General features: G+C 44.1%; 2 protein-coding genes across 2 annotated transcripts; one reads left to right on the forward strand and one right to left on the reverse strand.

Moving 5' to 3' along the window:
* Window positions 1-306: 306 nt before the first annotated feature.
* On the forward strand, window positions 307-10,892 carry gys1 (glycogen synthase 1 (muscle)). Its single transcript, XM_084677840.1, has 16 exons — window positions 307-465; window positions 2,826-2,944; window positions 3,131-3,312; window positions 3,975-4,166; window positions 5,016-5,201; window positions 5,431-5,575; window positions 5,727-5,844; window positions 6,121-6,241; window positions 6,436-6,542; window positions 7,784-7,843; window positions 8,252-8,444; window positions 8,686-8,812; window positions 8,918-9,013; window positions 9,250-9,413; window positions 9,632-9,712; window positions 9,813-10,892. The coding sequence occupies exons 2-16, from the start codon at window positions 2,827-2,829 to the stop codon at window positions 10,071-10,073; spliced, it is 2,151 nt and encodes a 716-aa protein (XP_084533966.1). The 5' UTR covers window positions 307-465; window position 2,826; the 3' UTR covers window positions 10,074-10,892.
* Window positions 10,893-10,903: 11 nt separating this feature from the next.
* On the reverse strand, window positions 10,904-13,664 carry aspdh (aspartate dehydrogenase domain containing). Its single transcript, XM_084677847.1, has 8 exons — window positions 13,592-13,664; window positions 13,349-13,397; window positions 12,871-13,015; window positions 12,633-12,717; window positions 12,375-12,524; window positions 11,807-12,030; window positions 11,453-11,592; window positions 10,904-11,144 (listed from the first exon to the last, which is right to left on the reverse strand). The coding sequence occupies exons 2-8, from the start codon at window positions 13,383-13,385 to the stop codon at window positions 11,107-11,109; spliced, it is 819 nt and encodes a 272-aa protein (XP_084533973.1). The 5' UTR covers window positions 13,386-13,397; window positions 13,592-13,664; the 3' UTR covers window positions 10,904-11,106.
* Between the last annotated feature and the right edge of the window lie 194 nt (window positions 13,665-13,858).

Raw genomic sequence — 13,858 nt, forward strand, 5'->3', positions numbered from 1 at the left:
TTCTCTTCTGACCCTACACAGGCATACATAGGCCTAACTTGTTTTCCCTTTCCTCTCTTCTTCGAAAAAATATGTAAAGCAGCTCACGTAGCTCACGAGTCCTTCTTGTATGATTGGCAAGAAAATTCACTAACCACACACATTTATTTTACATAGTGAGCCAATCGTAGCTCTTTGCTGTGGAAAACGCCCTGTAGTTGTCCCCTTCTGCCCAATAGGCGGGCTCATAAAGACGCCTTCATGAATAATGTTAGAAAGGCATTCAGGGCCTCGCCACCGTGCAGCTCTCAGCTTTAGTCGTCTTGTCCATCAAAATGTCATAAGGTGCATTCGCCAATGCGCTCACTAGCATCCAAATAAGGCCTCCGCCCTCTTCTTCAATCGCTTGAAAAAAAAATCGATTGACAGTAACAGATGCCATGTTGCAATAGTTTGCCTTAGCGAAGTTGGAAGAATAAGCCAAGGGTGAGTAAGATGCTTTGTAAACTAAATTGCGGTTAAACTGGATCTGGTTTGAATTTGAAAGCTTTGTACCATAGCGTTTCCGCACTAGGAGGAGTGTCCAGCAGATTGCGATGCGTTTGCTGTCACGTTCGCCCAGTGTTCGTTCCTTTTCATTTCTGATATCAAACGCCTCTGTGACTCAGTTTTGATGTTGCATGTAACCGTAGGAACGTGCGTGAAAGTGATGGTGTTAGTCTTTAGAGTGAGTACCTCTTGTTGGGAAAGCGCACCTGGATCTAGCCAGCAGGAAGGACCAGGAGGTAGAAGAAGCAGGCAGGCTAACATCTCACCGATAGACAGTCTAGACAAGTTTAATGGACCACATTAATCATACAAAAATATGGAATTCAGTGTGTGTGTGTGTGTGTGTGTGTGTTGAAGGTGCGTCCATGTGCACACGTATAGCAGTCTCATGTCCCTGCCTGGATGGTCGACTGCACTTCTATCCATGACACACAACATCGTTGGCATAAAAAATAAATAAATGTCCTTGCAAGTTGCATGGATCAAATTTGAGCCTGATCACATCACCAAGTTTGCAATGTTTCAACAATGACTAAACGAGTACGTTTTCATCAGTACCCTATGGAAGTTTATTGACTTCCTCATTCTAGCAGTACTACTACTTAAACCCTTTAAGCTGACCGCCACACACTCTGGAAAACCTCACTCACTTCTCTGCTCAAATGCCTTCAACAGCAGTTCAGTGCACATACACCTCTATCATATTTACAATTATTAATGTTTTAGTTTTTATACGACTGAAAGACACATCATTAACACACTTACTTGTAGACTCTGTTAAACACCTACCCTGAATTCTGGAATGCTTGCACGGTAAAACCTTTTCACTTTTATTGTCTAACTGTAATACTGGGAAGGATCCAATCTTTTCTCAAATAAGTGACAGCATGCTACAGTATTGTGTGCAGCAGGTTGTAGGTGTCGTTACATGACGCTTTGACAGGACCATCCAGCCCTGTAGGCTCAATTTACAATCAAACATTTTAGAATCAGTAATAATTGTTACAACACAAACTGTTACAAAGCACTGTGATTTAGAACTAGGATATTTGTGAAGTGAGATATATATATATATATATATATATATGTATGTATATATATATGTATGTATATATATATATATACATACATACATACACACACACACACACACACACACACACACACACTGCTACTGACCTCTACCACACATTGCTGTGGTGTATCTGATCTGACACACCTGTTCAGAAAATATACAGCACACTGGAGAAGGTCCTTTACTTATTTATTTGTTTATTAGTACAAACTGTATTATATTTCAAGGAGTGTGTGGTGGAGGTCAGTAGCAGAGTGTGGTGGAGGTCAGTAGCAGTGTGTAGTGGAGGAGGTCAGTGTTTGGTGGAAGTCAGTAGCAGTGTGTGGTGGAGGTCAGTAGCAGTGTGTGGTGGAGGTCAGTAGCAGTGTGTGGTGGAGGTCAGTAGCAGTGTGTGGTTTAGGTCAGTAGCAGTGTGTAGTGGAGGTCAGTAGCAGTGTGTAGTGGAGGTCAGTGTGTGGTGGAGGTCAGTAGCAGTGTGTGGTGGAGGTCAGTAGCAGTGTGTAGTGGAGGTCAGTAGCAGTGTGTAGTGGAGGTCAGTAGCAGTGTGTGGTGGAGGTCAGTAGCAGTGTGTAGTGGAGGTCAGTAGCAGTGTGTAGTGGAGGTCAGTGTGTGGTGGAGGTCAGTAGCAGTGTGTAGTGGAGGTCAGTAGCAGAGTGTGGTGGAGGTCAGTAGCAGAGTGTGGTGGAGGTCAGTAGCAGAGTGTGATGGAGGTCAGTAGCAGTGTGTGGTGGAGGTCAGTAGCAGTGTGTGGTGGAGGTCAGTAGCAGAGTGTGGTGGAGGTCAGTAGCAGTGTGTGGTGGAGGACAGTGTGTGGTGGAGGTCAGTAGCAGTGTGTGGTGGAGGACAGTGTGTGGTGGAGGTCAGTAGCAGTGTGTGGTTGAGGTCAGTAGCTCTCAATGGAATTTGTCATCTGTCTCATGGGAGAGACAGGGAGGGAACACACGGACGCTGCTGCACATTGGAAGTATGTGTGCAGTTCACACAAACACACACATACTCTCTTTTCCCTCTCTTCCCCCTCATGTTTCATTCAAAACTGTTTCTTTAATCCAGCCATTTTCTCTGATCATGATTTTAAGTGTATGGTAGTTGTGGATTGTTGTGTGCGTATGGTACTAGTTCTTGACTGTTGTGTGGTACTAGTTCTTGACTGTTGTGTGGTACCATATGTGAACTGGTGTGTGTAGTATTAGTTGTAGACTTCTGTGTGGGATCTTCCCAGCATGCCGCTTGCTCGCAGCCTGTCCGTCACCTCGCTCTCGGGGCTGGAGGAGTGGGATGAAGAGTTCGACCTGGAAGATGCCATTCTGTTTGAGATCGCATGGGAGGTGGCCAACAAAGGTACATTCTGTGTTTTAGCTAATAGTATACAGTATGTATCATGTGTTCTGAGAACTCACTGATAGGTGCAAAACATACTGTGAGTAAGGAATGTAAGCAGTACTGGAAGAGGTTTCATTATTTGATAAGCTGCCTTAGTGTGCTTGTTGGAGTTGATGCATGAGGCTGAACTCTGTGTGCCTGCAGTGGGTGGGATCTACACAGTGATCCAGACCAAAGCCCGCCTGACCTCAGAGGAGTGGGGGGAGAACTACTTCCTGGTGGGGCCGTACACAGAGAGCAACGTCCGCACACAGGTGGAGCTGATTGAACCCACCAACCCAGCGCTCAAGAGAACCATAGACAAGATGAACGCCAGCGGGTGTAAGGTACTGTCTCACACCCCCTCTCACTGGCCCTCACACGCACAGACCCAGGCACATGCACTTAATATAATCACAAAATAGAGTACAAAATCACTTTTGCATTACCAATACTGTAGTTTATCTCTGTTTCCAGCAGCTCTTTCTCCATGTCTTCAACTGTGTCTGTAACCCCACTGGTATTCCACTGTAAAGGTTAGAGGCTGTATCAGTGTCACCCAAACACACACAGCCATCTATTTTAGTGTTCTGAGTAAAGGTGGGAGCCTTTTGACATTAAGGGTTACCACTGTGTCGGGTCTTACTGTTCCAGATCAGGAGGTCAGCTGACTAGGAAAGAATGTACTACGGTGCCTTTCAGTTTTAACAGACATCGTGTTTCAAACATGTTGTGTCAAAGACTTAACTTAAAATAAAGCATCTACCCACAGAACACCAATAACACAGCAACCAAGGACAAACTATTTTATTACATTAGATTTGTTAATACTCTTTTTACGCTAGGGCAATTGTACATGTTTATTGTATGCACCTTCCTGCCACAGTAAATTTCATGTTTGTGAAAACTTACATGGCAATAAATACAAATTCTGATTGTCTCATTACTCATCGCAAATTAAATATTGACATTTTGTTCAGTTTGATGATGGCTCAGTCCCTCTCCCCAGGTGTACTTTGGGCGCTGGCTGATCGAGGGGAGCCCATATGTGGTGCTGATAGATGTGGCCTTCACTGCCTGGTCTCTGGACCGCTGGAAGCTGGAGCTGTGGGAGAACTGTGCCATCGGAGTGCCCTGGTTCGACCGGGAGGCCAACGATGCGGTGCTGTTTGGCTTCCTGACAGCCTGGCTGCTGGGAGAGGTGGAACACAACAACAGCAACACTAACCCTAACCCTAATACACATGGAAGGATGCACAAAGATAGACTTGGGTTTCAATATTTATTTAGTTTTTTAATTTTTTATTTTAAGACCAGGGTTACTTCATTGCCACTGATGTAGACCTGCTCATTAATGCCCTGCTCTTATTCTTTTGATGATGTTGCATTAAGAAGGGTTGATGTAACTGCAAACTTATGTTGCAGTTGTGTGCAAGCTTACACAGGGTGTTGAGCTTAGACTTCATTCATGTTACATAGGGCCTCATTTACTAACATGATTGCGCCCATTTCAGGCGTAAAATATCGGGTATTTACAAAGGCAGCGCACCTAACTAAAATCGCAGATTACTGGGAGGGTATAAGGGAAAGTGGGCGTGGCCCGCAAAAAGATGGGAGGAGAGGTGTACTTGTAACATGTTAATGTAAGCTGTAACTTCGGGAACCAATATTTCTATCTCCTGTTAGCTGAACCTTCTTTTTCTTTTCCTCGAATCACCCATAGTGGCAGTAACATGCAGGCGATTTCTGCCGTGTTTTAACGGCGCGCTAACTAACTCTAAAGGGCGGAGTAAGGCGCTGATTTCCCGATGAAGATCTGGTTTGATAAATACCACGCAAAATGCGGAAATACACCTTGCGCTATTTGCGGTTGGACAAAGGCGCAGATTAAACTGCGGTCGCAATGTTAGTAAATGAGGCCCATAGTGTCATACAATACAAAGCTAAACAAACCTGCTGAAGATGAAAATCATTTATACACCTTTTGAATATTTATTTGGAAAATGATCAGGTGTTAGTGTTGTAATGTACCATGTTCCCTCATACCCAGTATGCGGCGCAGTGTGATGACCCCCCACACATCCTGGCCCATTTCCATGAGTGGCTGGCTGGGCTGGGCCTGGTGTTGTGTCGACAGAGACAGCTACCGGTGGCAACCATATTCACCACTCATGCTACTCTTTTGGGACGCTATCTGTGTGCAGGAAGTGTGGACTTCTACAACAACCTTGCTGAGGTGTGTGTGTGCAGCATGTGCAGTGTTTTTTTTACATTGGGAATATACTGTTCATCCATGCATTAGTTGAGAGGTATTTGGCTGGTGTTTTAAGCGGTATTAGGCTGCTGTTTGCACCCTTACCCCGTCAAAGGGTAGCCTGCTAGCCCTTTCAGTTAGAGCATTATTCCTGAATGCAAATGGTACCCCCACACAAGTGCACACCTCTTTATTTAAATTGTCATCCCAGTTTAATGTAGACAAGGAGGCGGGTGATAGACAGATCTACCACCGCTACTGTATTGAGCGATCTGCAGCACGCTGCGCCCATGTCTTCACAACCGTCTCCCAGATCACAGCCATCGAGGCAGAGCACCTACTGAAACGGAAACCAGGTGTGTCTCCACCCCGGTCGCTTGACTTTTTGTTGCATTGACCCTCTGAGCTGTTTATTTGTAGTGAATCTCTAGCTGACCATTCTCTTGTTTCCTCTCACACAACTTCTTCCTATTTCTCTTTCTCGCCATCTCCTCTTTTTCCAAACAGACATTGTTACTCCAAATGGGTTGAATGTGAAGAAGTTCTCGGCAATGCATGAGTTCCAGAACCTGCATGCTCAGAGCAAGAACCGCATCCAGGAGTTCATCAGAGGACATTTCTATGGGTCAGTCAGCATGGGCAGTCCTGCCAGTCATCCTGTGTTGACCTACAGTCATAGTCTTCTGCTTTCAAAACTAGTGTCATTGATTTATTTTAAATAAAGAAAATCAGAGTCTTAAGAGACAAATGATCAACATCTACTCTGTTAGTGGAATGGAACTGTTAGTGGAATGGAAACGTGATTGCACATCAATTTGAGAAATCACTGTCTCATTAAATCTCCTGATTTAATGTAAATGAACCTGTCAGATATACTCAGTCTTCTATTCTCTCCCTTTAGGCACCTGGACTTCAACCTAGACAAGTCTTTGTTCCTCTTCATTGCTGGGAGATATGAGTTCTCTAACAAAGGAGCTGACATCTTCCTGGAGGCTCTAGCCAGACTCAACTATCTTCTGAGAGTGAGTGTGGGTGTTGGGGTGTGGGTGTTGAGGTGAGTGTGGGTTTGGATGCTAAGGTTAGTGAGTTTGTGGATGTTAATGTGATATGTTGATTTGTGTCTGTCAGAATTGGGAAGGAGAGTGTAATATCTGGTTGTGTGTGTGTGTGTGTGTGTGTGTGATCCAGTAGACAGTAAAGGCATTTTGTCTCTCAGGTCAACCATAGTGACGTGACTGTCATCGTATTCTTCATCATGCCTGCACGGACCAACAACTTCAATGTGGAGACTTTGAAAGGCCAGGCTGTAAGAAAACAGCTGTGGTAAGGCCTGAATTGTGGATCTGGATCGTGGTGCATGGAACATTAGATTTGGTACTAGTTGTCCAACATAGTCATACTGTGCAGATCTTTCTTCTCTTACCAACAACTTTGGACAGTGGAGTTAAAGGGGTCATTGACTGATTTTATGGGGTATTTCACACTGTTCCTTAAGGTCTCTGAATAGGGTATGTAACATTGGTTGGGCTGAAAATGGCCCGGGTGCTGTTCTATGAGCCCTGATGCATCCTGTGAAATAGAGCGAGAATGAAACGAGAGGTTTTCTCCCTTTTATGGTCTGCTCAAAAATATTTCGAAGCGGTGCACGCTGATTGGTTGGTTTAGAAGCGGTGCACGCTGATTGGTTGGTTTACAACAAGTGAAGCTGCGGAGCAAAGACGTAACATGGTCAAACATGCATCGTGAATTGTAGATTTACATGAAACACAGGTTATTTATTCGAAGGAAACAGTCAGGAAAAATGAAATAACGTTAGCCCCGACCCCACTGCCAATAAACTATATCTTCACACATTCTACCTATGCTAGATACATTAGACGTTAGCATTCCTAATAACTGTTAGCGAAATCATACTTACAGCTTGCAGTTTTGATGAGCATACGGTCGGAACCGCACCTCTTTCCAGCAACAGCAGCTTAGCAAATCCTGCTTTAAATTTTTTAAGGTTTTCAAAACTGTCTTTGGTGAAATGGTTTGAGCAAATGAGTAATCGAGTGTTGAACTTCACACTATGAAAAGTGTCAGCATTCCCTGTACAGCCTGGAACACTGCGTTTTACGACTGTGGTCCATTTTAAATATAATTGAAAAACTTCCAAACTTTCTTCTTTGTAAATCCTGTGGAAGTACACAGAGCAGCGCGCAGCTAAACTTGTGTCTGAGATCTACGCGAACCGTGAGATTGGGGCGTGACAAAGGTACAGACCAGAGCCAAATAGGGTGGAGCCATATTTATTTTTATTTTTTACAGCACCAGTTTCAAATTGTGAGATTTGCATAGGAAAGAGGTGTCAATGGATTTCGAGGTTCACTGTATGTCTATTTTACCCACACAACTGTCGTTCTTCGACTATGACAAGGTAAACTCTGTTTTGCAGTCAATGACCCCTTTAAAGATCGTCATGGAAACCAGGCAGTGTGCTCATAAAATACCCTTTGTGGGTTGCATGAACTTTGAGGTCATTAATGTCTTGAGAATTGAGAAGGTTGTCTAATTTTTTCCAGGGATACAGCTCAGACCGTGAAAGAACGATTCGGAAAAAAACTTTACGAATCACTGCTGGTGTGAGTAAATGTCTTTTCATACACTCATATAGTACAAGTATAGGCCTAATGATAAAGGCAAACCTGTATGGGTTTTCCAGCGAGAAAACAATCGTAAAAATGCACACAATGCACCTATGTAATACCCCTCTCACTATGAATGACCCAATGAATGACCCAATGACCGATGCACATAAGAGAGGGAGTAACAACTTGTGACGATAGTGTAATAATGTTTTTAACTTCCCCAAAAAATGTTATGTAAGACATGCTTTTATTCACTATTTGTTGACTGATTATTGTTCTCTATTATATTGTTATATTTCTGTAAAGTTTTTGTAAAAAATATTTGTATTAAATTTGCATTTTCGATTTTATTTTGTATGATTGTAAAGTAATACTTGTGAAACCTCTCTGTCTCACTTCTAGTGGCCAGCTACCAGATGTGTCAAAGATGCTGGATAAAGATGATTTCACCATGATGAAACGAGCCATCTTTGCCACCCAGAGGCAGTGCCAACCACCCATCTGCACTCACAACATGCTAGAGGACAGTAATGACCCCATCCTCACCTGCATCCGCCGTATCGGCCTTTTCAACAGCTCTGCGGACCGCGTCAAGGTGCGTCACAACATGGACGTTTCTCTGAATCTGTTTAGTGTTCAATCAAGGGAAAATTTAATTTATTAAATGTAGGAACAAAAATAAATCTCTGCAAGAGTACTATGTAATTAAGTGCATCCATGTTATATCATGGCTTTGATGAACACGTTAACAGCATTTGAACAAAACTCTCGCCGGTTGTTTCATGCAGCCGCAGTCCATGTCGAACGCACCTAATGTTTTCTGTTCATCCTGTCAGGTGATTTTTCATCCAGAGTTTCTGTCTTCGACGTCTCCTCTCCTACCCATGGACTATGAGGAATTTGTGAGGGGCTGCCACCTGGGGGTGTTCCCCTCCTACTACGAGCCCTGGGGTTATACACCAGGTAGAATCACTGCAGCTCAACGCAATACTCATAATGGGGCTAAACCGAAGGTGCTGTCTAATAATTAATGAAAAAGTAAAGCCAAGATATCTCTGTTCCTTCCAGCTGAGTGCACAGTCATGGGAATTCCCTCCATCTCTACTAATCTATCAGGCTTCGGCTGTTTCATGGAGGAACATATAGCCGACCCCTCGGCATACGGTGTGTGAGTGTGTGCATCTGTGCAGTGTATCTATTCTACCTTGGCAGTGTAAGACGGCCTGTTTGTATGTTTATATTATTCAAACGTGAGGAAAAAGTGGATGATATGGAAGAGTGTGGTAGAGCATCTATCAGTTGTCATTGTCAGTGTAGAACTTCCAGAATCATTGATTTATCTAAATGTTGAGAAGGTACAGTACACTTGATTTGATCAATGTCCTTTTCGTCTTTTGAAGGAATCTACATACTGGACAGAAGGTATCGGGGGGTTGATGAGTCGTGTAACCAGCTAACGTCGTTCCTGTTCCAGTTCTGCCAGCAGAGTCGCCGGCAACGCATCATCCAAAGGAACCGCACAGAGCGTCTGAGTGACCTTCTGGACTGGAGATACCTGGGAAGGGTGAGATGCCTGGGGAGGAGGGGGAGATGCCTGGGGAGGAGGGGGAGATGCCTGGAGAGGAGGGGGAGATGCCTGGAGAGGAGGGGGAGATGCCTGGGGAGGAGGGGGAGATGCTGGAGAGGAGAGGGAGATGCCTGGGGAGGAGAGGGAGATGCCTGGAGATACATGATCTATTACTGTTCTCACCTGAGCTCTCTCTGTCTCTCTGTCTGTGGCAGTATTACATATCTGCTCGTCACATGGCGCTGGCTAAAGCTTTCCCTGACACCTACCTGTACGAACCTCATGATCCCACCTCTGTAAGTTGTGTGAACATCCTATTACTAGTGGTGGCCATTTTATCTGCTGTCTCAATCTATGTCTGACTACAATTCTTAACCATTCTGTTTCCCCTTCCAGACTTCAGGCTTTCGCTACCCCCGGCCTGCCTCAGTGCCTCCCTCTCCTGCCCTGTCGCGCCACTCCTCCCCCCACCACAGCGAGGCAGAAGACAACGATGAAGATGAGCGCTATGACGAAGACCTGGAGGCGGAGAAAGACCGCCTGAATATCCGCCAGCCCTTCTCCCTGCCTTTTAAAAACAAGCCCACTCAGCCTTTCTCCCTGCCTGGGGCTGCTGGTGATTCTGCTGGTGACAGTGTCAGCAGAGAGAAAGACTGAGTCACATTTACTTACACACACATTACACACACACACACACGCTTACTCACAACCACACTAGTAAAGCTTTTCCACAGTGATCTATCCAGACTCTCCATTATCACGTTCACATTCTCTACTTACAAATCTGTGTAGGAAAATACAAACTTGAAAAGTTATGACTTCGGATGGAAAGTCTACTGTATTTAACAATGATACTGCACCTCAAGTATACACACAGTATAACGATCTTACAAACATAGGAATACAACTACTATTTAAAAATGCTACCAGCCCATTCAGGCAGTTACTCCAGGAACTAGATAGGGCCAACCAATCAATTTGGGTGTGGGGTTGTTATTAAAACCCCTGTGCTAAGTATTAACCGATTTAGGTCTAACTTTTCTAACAAGGGCACCGACATACATACTTTGTTTGACACTCTTCTAAACAGAGAAATACAGTAACAGTAGTACTCTGGGAACCCTCTTACCCTCCCAGGATCTCCTGCCTCCTGTTGGAGCTCAGGATGTTTTCTGTGCTCTGTTTTTCCTTCATGCTGTATTTGAGCTGACGCTCTTGTCTTTCTGTGTGTGTGTGTGTGTGTGTGTGTGTGTGAGAGGGAGAGAATGTTTTATTGCGTTTGTTTCAGTATTAATGTGTGAGGAACACATCTACTATCTAATAGTCTGTGCCAGAGGGTCGGAGAGCATGCTCTGTGGTGTTGGTTAATTCAGCACTCAAATAAGCGATTATAAAACAAATTTATCAGGATTTATCTTCTCTGTGTTCTAGTCATTCAAGTATGGAAAATAAAGAATATATATGAACTAGTAAAAACAGCAGACCCCTTCTTTCGCCAAGTGGTTTGGTTTATTATTATTTTTGGAGGGTGTAGGGGGTGGGGGTGGTCACTTTGACAATTCATACTATATTCCCAAATGAGTGTGTGTTTACGCCACACACACCTGACTTATCACAAACATTCCTGAGAGGCCTGAACCCTGGCCTGAGTGGATGTGTGTGTGTCTGCAAAGATCCAGTCCAACCTTCTTCAGCACAGGTAAACTCGACCTCCGTGCCCCTTGCAGACTAGGAGAGGGAGAAGACAGATCTCACTAGTCTCATGCCTGGACTACATGGCTCATACACACACATGCATGTTGGACAGGTGTAGACTACAAGGGGATATAGCTTGTCTCTTAAAACAGTGAACTCTACAGATATCCTGTATCATGCAACATCCGAAAACAAGCTGGAAATGAATGGCCCGTGACCTATCTGACATGTAACTCTGATCTAGATGTTACTCTGATCCAACATCAAGTCATTGCTTCCCAACACAGCTCCTAGTACTATAGTATAAATTTCAGTTTTCAAATAAGACCTTAGGGACTTACCCAGTAAACTGCTCCAGAAAGAGTTAAAAGTCGCAGTCCCAGTAACAGCACCCAGTTTGGCTGGGTTTTTCCGTACAGTGTGCACAGAGAAACCATTCAAACCGATCACCTCCACTTCTACCACATGATAATCACTTAACCTGGGGAAAATGTTAGGAAACGGGTGCATCGATCATAGAACTCTCATGAGGTATGTATTTAATAATTTTGCTGATTCTGGAAAAAAAACATTTCTGACTACATCTACAATGTATTGGTATGCTATGGCCTTCAGTGTAAAAGACTTTGCAGGAACCCTTTTGACAGGTGTGTGGACTGACTGACAGACCAATCGAGTGCTGTGGGCAAACTCACGCTGTGTCAGACACGATCTCTCCTCGGACGCCATCGAAGCCCAGTGTTCCTGCAGCAATCGCCGCTGCTGCCATTGTGTTTACGTTGTTAGGGGCAACAGGACATAATTCAGCCACCGAACCACTGAATAAAACCCGCTTCCCTTCATTGCTGGTCCAGTCTGGGAGCACATCTCCACTCAGACGGAAACAAGATGGATGTTTGGACATCCGGATGAACAGTGCCTTTTTGAGAGGAAGAAGGGATTAGAAGGGCAGTGGGAGACTTAGAAGGAAGGAAGATCATTTTAAAACCGCCCACTGCCCTCTTTCCTAGTCCTTACCTGACAACACAGTAGGCTGAGAAAGACAACAATATGCCAGTGCACCACAAGACTATATTTTCACCATGGCTTAAATTGTCCAGTGTTGCAACTTTCACATTCTTTCACATTTATTTCACATACTGTAGATAAATGTCTAGCAGCTCAAGTAGGTGATAGGCCTTATGAAGGGGAGCAGCCCCTTTTCCACTGTACCTCTACCTTTACAGATGGCAAGTTGAATACTTCCCTCCCTTCTCTTCTCACCTTCAATGCTCCACTATCATCCAGCCTCTGGATGTCCTGGCCTCCCCACAATGCACCAGTGGGGAGGTAGAGAGTCCTCCCGTGTTCCTGTGCTGCCTGGCGCAGGCGTGTGTTCAGGTGCTGGTCTGAGAGGGCAGACGGGGACCCTACCTGAGGTTCAGGGGGAGAACTCACGTTTGCTATTCCATTCTTTCATTAAACGCAATAGTTACATCAAGAAAATATCATTTAAGTATCAAAGACAGATGCATCTCTTACCAAAAAATGTGTATGAGAGAGAAAAAGGACTCCAAATTCTTTGACTATTCTGGGATGACACACCTCTACGATCACATCCACACCTCTACAACACACACAGGCACACACCACACACCACACGCACCGCACACACGCACACATTAAATAAGACCATTAAGCAGACAGCAAATAATGAATATCTACACAGATTTGTATTTTGTGTGTGATCGTGTTACACATATCCCATCTGGCAGTAAACCTGTTTTTAAAGTCTGAGAGGTCGTAAAGAATCAGTTCTTCAGGCACCGAGCCTCTGAGCTTGTCTGGGTTTCTGTTCCACACGAATGCCAACGTCACACCCTGTCTGGCACCTGCTGTTGTGATCTTCTCCACCAGGAACTGCCCTACACAACAACACAATGACTTTACAGAGTACTGAAACTACCTCTATTCATCCAAGAACCACATGAAGATGTAAACAGACTATGGTAAGAGTGGGGGGGTGAATGGATGGATGGAGGAAAGTGAATAAGATGGTTAGTGAATGAATGAGCAGTGTTAGAACCAAAGTAGCAGGCTTTAGGACCCTGCTAGAGACTGAAACTGACACAGCAGCAGGATGTTTAGATGATATAATCTGTGGGCGTGTACATTTTGGAATTGGAATAAAAGAGTTTTCATGGAGACATTATACAGATACAGTTCATTATGAGGGCACATTGGATAGAATCGTTAACCTAAATGGCCATATCCCACAATTCCAATCCTCATCATTGCAGAAGAATCCTGTTAATGAGACAAATACAAAACATTAAAGAATGTTCCTGTCTCTCAATCTTACACACACACACACACACACTTAATCATGCTGTGTTCCTGTCTCTCAATCTTACACACACACTTCACCTGTTCAGATCAGATCTAAAACAAACACACCCCTCTCAACGACTCGATGTCACAACATTTATTACTTTACTTACAGGCACGTTCCTCCACTCGCTCTTGTCGTTTCTGCTACGACTGCCTTTTGAAGACTGAACACAGAATGACCCCCTATTCAAAGGATTATGGGATAACATGGGTCAAAGTATGACTCGAAAAAGACCTGTTAATTATTAGTTCTCATGTCAGAGAAATCCTTGTGGTTCGACTTACTCATTGGAGTTATTGCAAAGGTGTTGGTTGTAGCCTCTAAATCTGAAAAAACAATTACTAGATTAATAACAAGGTTAACCTCATGTCTATTT

The sequence above is a fragment of the Hypomesus nipponensis genome, chromosome 17 (genome assembly GCF_054491055.1).
Source record: "Hypomesus nipponensis isolate SF chromosome 17, ASM5449105v1, whole genome shotgun sequence".
NCBI lineage: Eukaryota > Metazoa > Chordata > Actinopteri > Osmeriformes > Osmeridae > Hypomesus > Hypomesus nipponensis.

Excerpts from the sequence above, each read along its gene's own strand:
- gys1 (XM_084677840.1), top strand. The coding sequence starts at position 2,827 with ATGCCGCTTGCTCGCAGCCTGTCCGTCACCTCGCTCTCGGGGCTGGAG. Across the intron at positions 3,313-3,974 it reads TGAACGCCAGCGGGTGTAAG|GTGTACTTTGGGCGCTGGCT; the intron begins GTACTGTCTCAC and ends CCCTCTCCCCAG. Across the intron at positions 9,713-9,812 it reads AACCTCATGATCCCACCTCT|ACTTCAGGCTTTCGCTACCC; the intron begins GTAAGTTGTGTG and ends TTCCCCTTCCAG.
- aspdh (XM_084677847.1), bottom strand. The coding sequence starts at position 13,385 with ATGATGAGGATTGGAATTGTGGGATATGGCCATTTAG. Across the intron at positions 12,525-12,632 it reads TCTCTCATACACATTTTTTG|GTAGGGTCCCCGTCTGCCCT; the intron begins GTAAGAGATGCA and ends CCTGAACCTCAG. Across the intron at positions 11,593-11,806 it reads GAGATCGTGTCTGACACAGC|GTTAAGTGATTATCATGTGG; the intron begins GTGAGTTTGCCC and ends CATTTTCCCCAG.